This window comes from Hylobates moloch, unplaced genomic scaffold, assembly GCF_009828535.3.
Source record: "Hylobates moloch isolate HMO894 unplaced genomic scaffold, HMol_V3 SCAFFOLD_3, whole genome shotgun sequence".
Lineage (NCBI taxonomy): Eukaryota > Metazoa > Chordata > Mammalia > Primates > Hylobatidae > Hylobates > Hylobates moloch.
The window spans coordinates 114,212,847-114,227,376 of NW_026652278.1; the positions used below are offsets into that span (position 1 = coordinate 114,212,847).

Below are 14,530 nucleotides of genomic sequence, written 5' to 3' on the forward strand. Positions count from 1 at the left end.
CGTGGAGGCCAAGCCTTCCCCAAGGGCACCTTCTCAGATTGCGATTGGGGATGAAATGAGGGATTTTCTTGAAACAACCCTCACGCAGGTACCCCTTGCGAAGCCTTCAACTGCTCTGGGGAAGGAGGCCCCAGGCATAGACAACTGCAGTATAAATAATCATCCCTACACTGCTCTGTCAGGGCTGCAGGGGGGCACGGGACAGTAAGGGGGGAGGCTGAACTGCGCAATTTTACCTGGCTTCTCCAGAAGGGGAAGGCGGCCAGTTGGACCCGGTCCTTGTGTTCGGAGAACAGAGTCGACGTCACCCAGGCCTCGAACGCGTGCGATGGTCGGCGTCTCTTCCCTAGGTGACGCAGGACGCGGAGCGCGGCGGCACGACGCTGGCGCAGGCGCGGGCGCAAAAGCGCCGGCCTCCAAGACGGTTAGTGATTGGACGAAGCAGGGCGCGGGGGCGCAAGCCCGGGTCCTGCAGGGACACCGCGAGGCCTCTTTGGAAAGATGCGGCCCTGAGCTTGTGAACCTCGCGCAGAGCGGCCTGAAGCGAGAGGTCGAGGCTGGGAGGTGGGAGCAACGGCGGCGGCGGCCGCCTGCGAGCCCCCGGCCTGAGGCGCAGCAGCAGCTGCCCGTCTTCCCACATAGAGGGAAGGAAGGACAACTTTGGTGGGTAGGGGTTGGGCCAGGACTCAGGAGGCCACTGACGAGCTGATTTTTTTTTCTTTTTTTCTTTTTTCCTGACCTTGCTAATATCTTCCCTAACTCCTGAGTAGTTTTAAGGTCTTTTACAGGGACCTCTCTCTGTTCCTTCTTTCCTCCTTTGTAGCAGAGGTTTAGGGAAGGGATTCAGGAGAGAAGAGGTCCGTGTCTATGAAAACTCAAAAAGCAGTCGTGAGATCAGTTCAAGAGGGATTTGCCTCTAGTCATCTGAATATGTGCCAAGGCCATTTATGGAAATAACGGGGTCGGGGGGAGGTTTGGAGTAAATATTTTCAGTTTACATAGCGTTTTGTCTTGTTTTCTGCGAATTTTATCGTGACCTCTAGGTGAGAAAATGGCTAGCAACAATCATTGGTTTCAGAGTTCGCAGGTCCCTAGCTTTGCCCAGATGCTGAAAAAGAACCTGCCAGTTCAACCAGCGACAAAGACGATAACTACACCCACAGGATGTTCCTCAGAAAGTTACAGCCTGTCCAAGATGGCATCCAAGGTTACACAAGTAACGGGTACGACTTTTTTCATTTGTAACAATGAGTCAGTTCTTTAAAATTCTAGGATGGCCGGTAAGTTCTGTCGAGCCTCTGGTTTAAAGATTTCGTGGTTGTATAGACATTTACCCGTGGCCGTGTACCTGGAGCTGGCATCTGACTCAACACTTGGAGCAGGCCTGTAGAGCTCTTTACCTGTGCCGCTCGTTTAACCATCTGTTAGTACCTTGACTGTTCACCCCCCACTTCAAGTGTGGCTTGCCTTTCTGAGGTGAGGCGCAAGGGAAGATACTGGACTTACACTGGTCTGTATTCCACATAGCACTTAGCGTAGTGTTAAGTATAAAGCAGGGGCAAACATACTTTAAAATTCGATGGAATCCAGTGAGAAAATGAGTGGATGGGAGCCAGAGCTAGGTTTTAGTCCCAGATCTGTGTCTTTCTGTATTCTAGGCCTTAGTGACATTATCTGTAAAAATTGCTTGGTTTCTGAAGACCCTGACATCACTAAAATTCCATGACCCTTGATATCACTTAATAATGACATGTCGATATTACCTTTTTGCAAAATAGTCTTAGTACTCGATAGATGCAATAACATGTGCTTGTCCTGTGTGCCAAAATTGTTTAGTAGAAACTTAAGAAAAACATATGATGAAGTGTATCTGGGACAACCTTCCATTTGGGGGAGGAGTTGTTGCTTTTGCTCATTTTTGTTTATTTGTTTTTTTAAACCAAATTGACAAGTGTAACATTTGTTTTTAGGTAATTTTCCAGAACCGTTGCTTTCCAAGAATCTTTCATCTATTTCAAATCCTGTCCTTCCTCCAAAAAAAATACCTAAGGAATTTATAATGAAATACAAACGTGGAGAGATAAATCCTGTGTCAGCCTTGCACCAGTTTGCACAAATGCAGCGAGTTCAGCTTGACCTTAAGGAAACTGTGACAACAGGCAAGTGTAAAATTGTATTTGTCTCAAAAACAAAACCGAAAGTATAGCAAAATAACGGTGCTAAATTTAGTTCTTTCATCTAATATTGGAGTTAGGTAACTGATTGTATGTTTTCACAAGAATACTTAAATGTTTATGTTCACACTTTAGCCTTTGTAGCCTCTACAAATAACTCACATATACCAAAGTTTTTTAATCATTGAATTGTGATTTTCTTATGTGTTGCTAGTGAATGAAAATTAGTCTCATGGACTATTTTGGGGTGTCATTACTTCTTGTATCATAAACATGCTTTTGTAAAGATGTTAAATATTTGGACTATGATTATTTTATGAGAAGGATTCTGTGAGGATGATGACTAAGAAAAGTTAAGGTCAAATTTGCCTTCTGAAACTCAAGCATTAGATTATATGATTGGTACTTTGTCTGCAGACTAGTCTGTTACAGTTTTCTCAATTCGCCCTTAAACTCCCCAACCAGAATAATCTGTAACCATGCTCTGCCTGTGAAAGGAGTACAGATAAGGAAAATGCAGAAAGTAGTTTCTGATCTCTTCACGTTATAGCCAATGATTAGGAAGATTTTAGGAAAGTGGAAGGATAAGTGCTCTTACGAGGCATTGACAGCTTAAAATTTTAAATTTTAAAAACTTTGTGTATATGTACATGTGTGTGTGTTTGTACACACACATGAGTAGTTAGGTTTTTTCTTTAATTTTCCTGGTGTTAACGTGCCAATATGGATCTCAAAGCTAACATCTTTGCTAAATAACTTTAACATATCAAGATTTTAGTAAAGATAGTCACAGTGACATCAAGTTTCAGTCTGTTGTTTTGGGTGGAATACCAGTAAACTAACAGGTGACACAAATAGTATCTTAACATAGATGGTGGTGGTAATGTAAAACGTGGACTTAATTTCCGTGTAACTAGTTAGCTTTCCTCCAGTAATCTCAGACTGCTCTTGGAAAATGTAAACTGTTGGTCATTGTAAGGAAAAATAAATCATCAGGACAAATCTTCACTGCTCTGAGCAAAAACTACTAAAAAACATGACCTGTTGGTTGTTAATGGTGTACATTTTATGCTCAAAGTATAGTTCAATAATCCAGTGTGTTTGGTAGTGAAACCACAGTGTCAATTTTTTAATAGCTCTATGTGTGATTTAGATTACACTAAAGTTTGAGAACCCGAGTTATAAACAGGCTAAAGCTTAAAGGCTCCGCATTCTGACACAGACGACTTACTAATAAATTTTAGGTAAAATATCTTTTTTTTCTTTATATAGAGGCTCTCACTCTGTTATCCAGGCTGGAGTGCAGTGGTGATCCTCCCACCCCAGCCTCCCAAATAGCTGAGACTGCTGCAGGCATCCACCACCAGGCCTGACTAATTTTCAAAATGTCCTGTAGAGAAGGAGTCTCACTATATTGCCTAGGCTGACCTTGAACTCCTGGCATCAAGAGATCCTCCAACCTCAGCCTCCCGAAGTGATGGGATTATGAGTGTGAGCCAGTGCACCCAGCCAAGATGTGTAATATACATAAGAATCATCTGGGCCACTTGTTAATTATACAAAATGCTCTCTGATTTAGTAAACCTGTATTGGAACCCAGGTGATCATGAAGAAAGGAACTTGGGAAACTGAAGTCTGAGATGTTATGGGGAAAGCAGTTTACCCAGAAGCAGTCAGGAGTTGCTTGTAAAACCTTGATGTACATATTAAAGAGTTAATGTAATATAATTTTGAGTATGTGAGGAAATAAGATAGTGGGGTTTATGTGTGGCAGCATTGTATGTAGCCATATGTAACCAAAGAGTGGAGAGTCAGATTCGTAAAGGCCTCCTAAAGTCTAAATACTAACAAGCAAAACTTCAAACAGAAGAATCTTTGACCTGTAAATACAGGAGACAAGACAATTCTATTTCATTTTTTATCCAAATATAAAAGCTAGGTAAATAGATTGTGATGACTGGACATTCAGTTTAATTCTTTAGTTTATCATTATGTTTTGGTTTTCTCTTCCTCTCTCTCCCTCTCCCCACCTCCTCTGCCACTCCCCAACCTTCACAGCTGTAATGGGTTGAGTTGCTTATAACGCCCTGATAGTACACAGGGTTTCTTCAAAGGGATCTCTTACATTCTGGAGCTTAAAAGTGTATTAGGGCAATCCAAGGGATGGGGGAAATTCAGCTTTCTTTGTATTAAAGTTTTAAAGACGTTTGCATTTAAGTTTTAAAGATGTGAGATGTTACGTGAAATCTCCACATTTTATCTCTCATTGGCCGTTTGACAGATAGTGGAGTGTTTACCATTGCCAGGCATTATACTAGACACTCACTGTTACTCCCCGTGTGATCAGTACTCTACTACTGGCCCTATTGCTCACATTGAATCTGGAGCTGGTCTAAGCTGCTTGAATCCTCAGAGTTAGTTCAGATGCCCATTCAGTTTTAGTTTTAACTCCTATTGGTCCTACAAAAAGGCTTGTAAAGTTGGTGTTTATGAGGTAGTTTTTGAGAATTTTTGGACTGGAATGTTTTCCTGCGTACAGACATTGTTTGCAAGAATATAATAAAAACTATTGTAGCATTCATTCTGAGTTCTGTTTCAAGGTAATGTTATGGGACCATATTTTGCCTTTTGTGCTGTGGTGGATGGTATTCAGTACAAGACTGGACTGGGACAAAATAAAAAGGAGTCTAGATCCAATGCAGCAAAATTAGCTCTTGATGAACTTCTACAGCTGGATGAACCTGAACCACGAATTTTAGAAACATCAGGTAAATACTCTTGATTATAAAGTATTTATAAAAGGTATCATTTTTCAAAAGGAATCACCTGAAAGATTTATGTTAATGAGAGTTACTTGGCAGCTACAAGATAGAAGTTGCAGGATTTGAATAATTTATTTCAGTTGCTGTCCACTGATGTATTTAATAGTAGTTAAAATGCTCTTGCATATTTCAGCACTGAAAGGTCTAATCATGTTGCTAAACTGTCCGGTAACTTGTCAGATTGTTAATTGACAGATTAAGTCCTAAAATATAGTTTCCTTTGTAATTTGTTAGATTCTTATTATGAATGTAATACTGTACATTTAATACTTAGAGGTTTTAAATGCAGCGTTTGTGAAGTTTGTGTTAAATTCAGTAAATGGTAGAATTACTTGAGAAAATGGCCTAAGGTGGCATAGCAAACAGGTTAAGTGTGTAAACTCCAGAATTAGATTGCTCAGGTTGGAATATTGACCCTATGCCGACAAGTTGTTTGCCCTCTAAACCTGTTTTATTTGGAGAGGGGAGACAGTGATAGTTATACCTTCTATGGTTGTCATTAGGATTAGATAAACAATGCATGCGAAGTCCTTAACCAGTGCCTACTGAAGAATACACAATCAAATTACAAAGTATTTTAAATACTTTGTTGAACTCAAGTTAAAACATACCTATAGAATTTCCTAAGCATCCAGTTGAATTGTGAGAAAAATACATTGATGATTAGTTTCTCCTGCCTTTTCCCTAATAGCTTTCAAAATGTTTATGTAGGGCTAGCAAATGTTTTGCCCAGTGGTCTGCAAACTTTAGTTTCTAAACATTTATTTTTTTCCCTCCTTTGTAAAAATTAAGGTAGCATTTAACCATGTCTACTGCCACTACTTTGAAAACTAAGGCAGCATTTACCCATCTCTGCTGTTGGCACTTCTATATTCATTATTGTTTTCTCCAAAAAGTGCCAATAGTGCCTTAATTACAACTAAAAGCTCTTTAACAATATATTCTGTCTTGGGCTAGAGCCTGAAAAAATAATGTCATCTTTTTCCCTATAGTGAGCTAGAGTTTCTTCTTTATTTTTTCTACTGTAGACAGCTGAGTTTAAACATCTGTTTATCTTATGAAAGGATATAGAAGATAAGAGCTCAGTATTCATTTCTTTCCTTTTCTCTATTAACAATTTTTCTAGTCTTCTTCTTCTTATTCACAACATAAAACTTTTAAAACTTTAGTTTTTTTCAAAATTTTGAGCTCATCACTTTTAAAATTATTTTTCATGTATATCTTCTTTAATATTTTGCACATGTTTTTTTTATATAGTGTTTTTTGTTTTGTTTTGTTTGAGACAGAGTCTTACTCTGTCACCCAGGCTGGAGTGCAGTGGTGTCATCTCTGCTCACTGCAACCTCCACCTCCTGGGTTCAAGTGATTCTCATTCCTCAGCCTCCCTAGTAGCTGGGATTATAGGTGCCTGCCACCACACCAGGCTAATTTTTGTATTTTTAGTAGAGATGGGGTTTCACCATGTTGGCCAGGCTGGTCTTGAACTCCTGACCTGAAATGATCCTCCCACCTCGGCCTCCCAAAGTGCTGGGATTATAGGCATGAGCCACTGCACCTGGCCTGATGTGGTTTTTTTTGTTGTTGTTGTTGTTGTTTTAGAAAAAACAAGATACATGTGCAGAACATGCCAGTTTGTTACATAGGTATACATGGGCCATGGTGGTTTGCTTTACCTGTTAACCTGTCCTCTGTTCCCTCCCTCAACTCCCACCCCCTAAAAGGCCCTGGTGTGTGTTGTTTCCCTCTCTGTGTCCAGGTGTTCTCAATGTTCAGCTCCCACTTACGAGTGAGAACTTCAGTATTTGGTTTTCTATTCCTGTGTTTGCTGAGGATGATGGCTTCTGGCTTCATCCATGTCCCTTCAAAGGACGTGATCTCATTCCTTTTTATGGCCGCATAGTATTCCATGGTGTATATGTACCACATTTTCTTCATTCTATCATTGATGGCCATTTAGGTTGGTTCCATGTCTTTGCTATTGTAAATAGTGCTGCAGTAAACATACGTGTGCGCGTGTCTTTATAGTAGAATGATTTATATTCCTTTGGGTATATATCCAGTAATGGTATTGCTGGGTCAAATGGTATTTCTGGTTCTAGATCCTTGAAGAATCACCATGCTGTCCTCCGCAATGGTTAAACTAATTTACATTCCCACCAACAGTATAAAAGCATTCCTATTTCTCCACAGCCTCACCAGCATCTATTGTTTCCTGACTTTTTAGTAATAGCCATTCTGACTGGCATGAGATGGTATGTCATTGTGGTTTTGATTTGCATTTCTCTGATGATCAGTGATGTTGAGCTTGCTTTTTTCATATGTTTGTCAGCCGCATAAATGTCTTCTTTTGAGAAGTGTCTGTTCATATCTGTTGCCCACTTTTTGATGGGATTGTTTTTTTCTTGTAAATATGTTTAAGTTCCTTGTAAATTCTGGATATTAGACCTTTGTCAGATGTGTAGCTTGCAAAAATTTTCTCCCATTTTGTAGGTTGCCTGTTTGATCATAGTTTCTTTTGCTGTGCAGAAGCTCTTCAGTTTAATTAGATCACATTTGTCAATTTTGGCTTTTGTTGCAATCGCTTTTAGCATTTTTATCATGAAGTCTTTGCCCATGCCTGTGTCCTGAATGGTATTGCCTAGGTTTTCTTCTAGGGTTTTTATGGTTTTGGGTTTTACATTTAAGTCTTTAATCCATCTTGAGTTAATTTTTGTATAAGGTGTAAGGAAGGGGTACAGTTTCCATTTTCTGCATATGGCCAGCCAGTTTTCCCAGCACCATTTACTGAATAGGAGATCCTTTCCCTATTGCTTGTTTTTATTCAGTTTGTCGAAGATCAGATGATTGTAGAGGTGTGGAGTTATTTCTGAGGTATCTATTCTGCTCCAATGGTCTACATGTCCATTTTGGTACCAGTACCATGCTGTTTTGGTTACTGTAGTCTTGTAGTATAGTTTGAAGTCAGGTAGCATGATGCCTCCAGCTTTGTTCATTTAGCTTAGGATTGTCTTAGCTATATGGGGTCTTCTTTGATTTCATATGAAATTTAAAATAGTTTTTTCTAATTCTGTGAAGAATGTCAATGTTAGTTGTGAAAGTAGCATTGAATCTATAAATTAGATTCTTCTATCCATAAGGATGGAATGTTTTTCCATTTGTTTGTGTCCCCTCTTATTTCCCTGAGCAGTGGTTTGTAGTTCTTCTTGAAGAGGTCCTTCACATTCCTTGTTAGCTGTATTCCTAGGTATTTTATTCTCTTTGTAGTGATTGTGAATGGGAGTTTTCATGCTTTGGCTCTCTGCTTGCCTACTGTTGGTGTAAAGGAACGCTTGTGATTTTTGCATATTGATTTTGTATCCTGAGACTTCGCTGAAGTTGCTTATCAATTCAGGAAGTTTTGGAGCTGAAAAGATGGGGTTTTCTAAATACAAAATCATGTCATCTACAGAGACAACTTGATTTCCTCTCTTCCTATTTGAATACATTTTATTTCTTTCTCTTCCCTGATTGCCCTGACCAGAACTTCCAAAACTATGTTGAATAGGAGTGGTGAGAGAGGGCATCCTTGTCTTGTGCCAGTTTTCAAAGGGAATGCTTCCAGCCTTTGCCCATTCAATATTATATTGGCTTTGGTTTGTCATAAATAGCTCTTATTATTTTGAGACATGATCCATCAATACCTTATATATTGAGAGGTTTTTTTTTTGTTTGTTTGTTTTTTGAGACAGAGTCTCGTTCTGTTGCCCAGGCTGGAGTGCAGTGGCATGATCTCGGCTCACTGCAAGCTCTGCCTCCCAGGTTCACGCCATTCTCCTTCCTCAGCCTCCCGAGTAGCTGGGACTACAGGCACCCGCCACCACGCCCAGCTAATTTTTTGGATTTTTAGTAGAAACAGGGTTTCACTGTGTTAGCCAGGATGGTCTTGATCTCCTGACCTCGTGATCCGCCCGCCTTGGCCTCCCAAAGTGCTGGGATTACTGGCATGAGCCACCGCGCCCGGCTGAGAGTTTTTAACATGAAAGGATGTTGAATTTTATCAAAGGCCTTTTCTGCATATATTAAGATAGTCATGTGGTTTTTGTCTTTGGTTCTGTGTATATGATGGATTACATTTATTGATTTGTGTATGTTGAACCAGCCTTGCATTCCAGGGATGAAGCCGATTTGATCGTGGTGAATAAGTTTTTTGATGTGCTGCTGGATTTCATTTGCCAGTATTTCATTGCGGATTTTTCCATTGATGTTCATCAGGTATATTGGCCTGAAGTTTTCCTTTTTTGTTGTGTCTTTTCCTGGTTTTAGTATCAGGATGATGCTGGCTTCATAAAATGAGTTAGGGAGGAGTCCTTCCTTTTCAATTGTTTGGAATAGTTTCAGAAGGAATGGTACCAGCTCCTCTTTGTATTTCTGGTAGAATTCAGCTGTGAATCCATTTGGTCCTGGACTTTTTTTGGTTGGTAGGCTATTAATTGCGGCCTCAATTTCAGAGCTTGTTATTGGTCTATTCAGGGATTTGACTTCTTCCTCGTTTAGTCTTGGGAGGTTGTATGCATCCGGGAATTTATCTATTTCTTCCAGATTTTCTAGTTTATTTGTGTAGAGGTGTTTGTAGCATTCTCTGATGATAGTTTGTATTTCTGTGGGGTCAGTGGTGATAACCCCTTTATCATTTTTTAATTGTGTCTATTTGATTCTTCTCTCTTCTTTATTAGTCTAGCTAGCAGTCTATTTTGTTAATTTGTTTAAAAAAAAAACAGCTCCTGGATTCGATTTTTTTGGAGGGTTATTCATGTCTCTGTTTCCTTCAGTTTTCAGTTCTGCTCTGATCTTAGTTATTTCTTCTCTTCTGCTAGCTTTTGGATTAGTTTACTCTTACCTCTGAAGCTCTTTTAATTGATGTTCGGGTGTCAATATCAGATCTTTCTAGCTTTCTGATGTGGGCATTTAGTGCTATAAATTTCCCTCTTAACACTACTTTAGCTGTGTCCCAGAGATTCTGGCACATTGTCTCTTTGTTCTCATTGGTTTCAAAAACTACTTGATTTCTGCCTTAATTTCATTATTTACCTAGGAGTCATTCAGGAACAGTTGTTCAATTTCCAATAAATTGCGTGGTTTTGAGTGAGTTTCTTAATCCTGAGTTCTAATTTTATTGCACTGTAGTCTGAGAGACTGTTTGTTAGGATTTCAGTTCTTTTGCATTTGCTGAGGAGTGTTTTACTTCCAATTACGTGGTCCATTTTAGAATTAAGTGCCATGTGGCACTGAGAAGAATGTATATTCTGTTGACTTGGGGTAGAGAATTCTGTAGATGTCTGCCAGGTCCACTTGATCCAGAGCTGAGTTCAAATCCTGAATATGCTTGTTAATTATCTGTCTCATTGATCTGTCTAATACTGGCAGTGTGGTGTTAAAGTCTCCCACTATTATTGTGTGGGACTTTAAGTCTCTTTGTAGGTTTCTAAGAACTTGTTTTATGAATCTGGGTGCTCCTGTATTGGGTGCATATATATTTAGAATAGTTAGCTCTTCTTGTTGAATTGTTCCCTTTACCATTAGGTAATGCCCTCCTTTGTCTTTTTTGATCTTTGTTGGTTTAAAGTCTGTCTTGTCAGAGACTAGGATTGCAACCTCTGCTTTTTTCGCTTTCCATTTACTTGGTAGATTTTCCTCCATCCCTTTATTTTGAGCCTGTGTGTGTCTTTGCACATAAGATGGATCTCCTGAATACATCACAGCAATGGGTCTTGACTCCTTACCCAGTGTGCCAGTCTGTGTGCTTTAATTGGGGCATTTAGCCCATTGACATTTAAGGTTAGTGTTGTTATGTGTGAATTTGATCCTGTCATCATGATGCTATTTGGTTATTTTGCACACTAGTTGATGCACTAGTTTATCCATAGTGTCATTGGTCTTTATATTTTGGTGTGTTTTTGCAGTGGCTGTTTCCGGTTTTTCATTTCCGTATTTAGTGCTTCTTTCAGGAGTTCTTGCAGGGCACATCTGGTGGTAATGAAATCCCTCAGCATTTGCTGCTCTGGAAAGGATTTTATTTATTCTTCACTTATGAAGCTTAGTTTGGCTGGATGTGAAATTCTGGGTTGATAATTCTTTCCTTTAAGAGTGTTGAATATTGGCCCCCAATCTCTTCTGGTTTGTAGAGTTTCTGCTGAGAGGTCCCCTGTTAGTCTGATGAGTTTCTCTTTGTAGGTGACCTGGCCTTTCTCTCTGGCTGCCCTTAACAGTTTTTCCTTCATTTCAGCCTTGGAGAATCTGATGATTATGTGTCTTGGGGTTGATCTTCTTGTGGAGTATCTTAATGATGTTCTCTGTGTTTCCTAAATTTGCATGTTGTCCTGTCTTGCTAGGTTGTGGAAGTTCTCCTGGATAACATCCTGAAGTGTGTTTTCCAGCTTGTTTCCATTTTCCCTGTCTCCTTCTGGTACTGCAGTCAATCATAGGTTTGGTCTTTTTATGAAGTCCCATATTTGTTAGAGTCTTTGTTCATTCATTTTCATTTTTTTGTCTATTCTTGTTTGCATGTCTTATTTCAGTAAGGTGGTCTTCAAATTCTGATATCCTTTTTTCTGCTTAGTCCATTCAGCTGTTGATGCTTGTATATGCTTCACAAAGTTCTCGTGCTGTGTTTTTCAGCTCCATCAGGTAGTTTATGTTCCTCTCTACACTGGTTATTCTAGTTAGCAATTCCTCTATCCTTTTATCAAGGTTCTTAGCTTGCTTCTTTGCATTGGGTTAGAACATGCTCTTTTAGCTCAGCATAGTTTTTTATTACCCATCTTCTGAATCCTACTTCTGTCAATTTGTCCATGTGATCCTCTGTTCAGTTATGTGCCCTTGATGGAGAGACATTGTGATCATTTGTAGAAGAGGCACTCTGGCCTTTTGGGTTTTCAGTATTTTTTCATTGATTCTTTATCATCTTCATGAGGTTGTCTAGTTTCAGTCTTTGAGCCTACTGACCCTTGGATGGGGTTTTTGTGGGGAGCCTTTTTGTTCTTGTTGATGCTATTGTTGCATTCTGCTTGTTTGTTTTTCTTTCAATAGTCAGGTCCCTCTTCTGTAAGGCTGCTGCAGTCGGCTGGGAGTTCACTTCAGGCCCCGTTTATCTGATTCTCTCCCGTGCCTGGAGATGTCACTCAGGGAGGCTGGAGAACAGCAAAGATGGGTGCCTGCTTCTCTCTCTGGGGCCTCTGAGGGGCACCAACCTGATGCCGGTAGGATCACTCCTGTATAAGGTGCCTGACAACCCCTGTTGGAATGTCTCACCCAGTTGGGTGGCACGGGGAGGAGGACCCGCTTAACAAAGCACTTTGGCCTTTATTGGAGAGGGTGTGCTTTGCTGTGGAGAAACCCACTCCTCTGCACTGCCCAGATTCCTCAGAACTACCAGGAAGAGAGGCTAAGTCTGCTGGTCCGCAGAGACTACAGCCACCCCTCCCACTTAGGGGCTCAGGCCCAGGGAGATCCAAATTCTGTCCCTGAGCCTCTAGCTGGAGTTATTGGAGATCCTCCAGGGAAGCCCCACCCAATGAGGAAGGATGGGTCAGGTTTAAGCTTGAAGAGGCCCTCTGGCCACAGACTGCCACAGCCGGTGTGTTGGGCTGTGGGGACAAGTCTTGGGACTTGTCTTTTTTGTTTAGTTGTTTGTTGTTTGTTTTTTGTTTTTTGTTTTGAGACAGAGTCTCTCTGTCACCCATACTGGAGGGCAATGGCGCAGTCTTAGCTCACTGCAACCTTTGTCTTCCAGGTTCAAGTGATTCTTATGCCTCAGCCTCCTGAGTAACTGGGATTACAGGTGTGCGCCACTATGCCCAGCTGGTCTTTGTGTTTTTAGTAAAGATAGGGTTTCGCCACGTTGCATAGGCTGGTCTCAAACTCCCAGCCTTAAGTGATCTGCCCAACTCAGCCTCCCAAAGTGCTGGGATTACAAGCGTGAGCCAACATGCCTGGCCTTGTACTTGGTGTTTTAAAATGCAAAACATCTTGTACAGTCTTTCTTTCTTTGTTTATTGAAATTATTTATGCCTAATAAACAGGATTTAATATCTTTAATTTTCATTCCATGGAATTAAATCTATCTGTCTCTGAGTTTTAAAGTTCTGCTTATCTAAAATCCAGAATGTCAACAACTCTGTTACTGGGTTTATAACCAAAAGAAAATAAATTATTCTCTCAAAAAGACACGTGCAATCTTATGTTCATCTCTGCGCTATTCACAACAGCAAAGACATCAAATCAACCCAGGTGCCCATCAGTGGTAGATTGGATAAAGAAAGTGTGGTACATACACAACTGTGGACTACTATGCAGCCATTAAAAAAATAAAGTCATGTCCTTTGCAGCAACATGGATGGAGCTGGAGGCCATAATCCTAAGCAAATAAACGCAGGAATGTGAAACCAAATACCTCAAGTTCTCACTTGTTGTTAATATTAGGAGCTACGCATTAAGCATATATAGCCATAAATATTGGAACAATAGACACTGTGAACTACTAAAGGGTGGAGGGAGGTGGGGGTAAAAGAAAAACTACCTTTGGATACTATGCTCACTATCAGGTGATGGAATCCATACTCTAAACCTCAGCATCATGCAGTATTCCCGTTTAACAAACCTACACATGTACCTCCTGTATCTAAAAAGTTGAAAGTTTTTGAAAAAAAATTTATTCTTTATAAATTGTTACTATATGGTATATGGGGGATGTAGTGCTCTAAATAAATAAAACTGGAATTTCTTATCAGATAAAAAAATAAAAAGTCCAGAGTCTATGTATCTAAACCATACTTAGTATTTTTCTTTTACTGATATAAGCTCTAAGGTGACATTGTCACTCTTTGTTCATTTCTGTCTTCCTCAAAATTAATTCCAGAGAAGCAATTCTGTTTGCTTTCTTTGTCTTTATGAATGATTCTTAAGAGAAACTGACTACTTTAATTGGTACCTTAGCTTCTGCAGCCTCTTCCTTAAATTTTCTTGATTTTTTTTTTTTTTTTGGTCCCTCAGGTTTAGTGGTTTTTAAACTTTTTTCTGTACTCCCTAACTTTGGAGACCAAATTGGAAAGCAGTTGTAAAGAGTGAGACTAAATTGAGAACTGCAAATGTAGCATTGCCTTAGAAAAATGGCCTGGTAAAATAGTGTTATTTATAAAATGATGTATTTTACTCATTAATTTTTAATAGAACACTAATTTAAAATGTTTTTCACAATATTATAAATAGAAAGTTTTTATATGTATCTAAAATAGGATTTCATTTCAGCAGCTTTTCATGATGTTGCATCTATTATAAAGCAAGCAATATTGTACTGTAAGATTAGGAAACTCAGAAATTTGTTTGCATGAACAATTTCAAAATAGGAAAGACATTTATCAGGACTGAGCTAATGAGTATTTGATGGCCCAGAGTTGGCAAAAATACAGAAAAAAATAATTTTTGGATTGCTGTTTTATTACAGAATAAAAGAGAAATACCAGCTCTTTGGAATGTTGAAGTTTCATGTTTCCTTATGTT

At 39.6% G+C, this 14,530-nt stretch overlaps 1 protein-coding gene across 7 annotated transcripts in view; it reads left to right on the forward strand.

Annotated features, from left to right (window-relative positions):
• The first annotated feature begins 342 nt into the window (after nt 1–342).
• The window catches only part of ADAD1 (adenosine deaminase domain containing 1), a 60,171-nt gene continuing 45,983 nt past the window's right edge, over nt 343–14,530 (forward strand). Inside the window, exons 1-4 of one of the 7 annotated variants that reach the window (XM_032146715.2) lie at nt 343–424; nt 1,044–1,223; nt 1,971–2,159; nt 4,775–4,942. In XM_032146715.2, coding sequence (XP_032002606.1) covers nt 1,052–1,223; nt 1,971–2,159; nt 4,775–4,942 — 529 coding nt within the window. In that variant the 5' untranslated portion in view covers nt 343–424; nt 1,044–1,051. Of the gene's footprint in view, nt 664–1,043; nt 1,224–1,970; nt 2,160–4,774; nt 4,943–14,530 lie in introns of all 7 variants that reach the window. The other 6 variants (XM_058436720.1, XM_058436719.1, XM_058436722.1 and 3 more) reach the window with 6 other exon arrangements.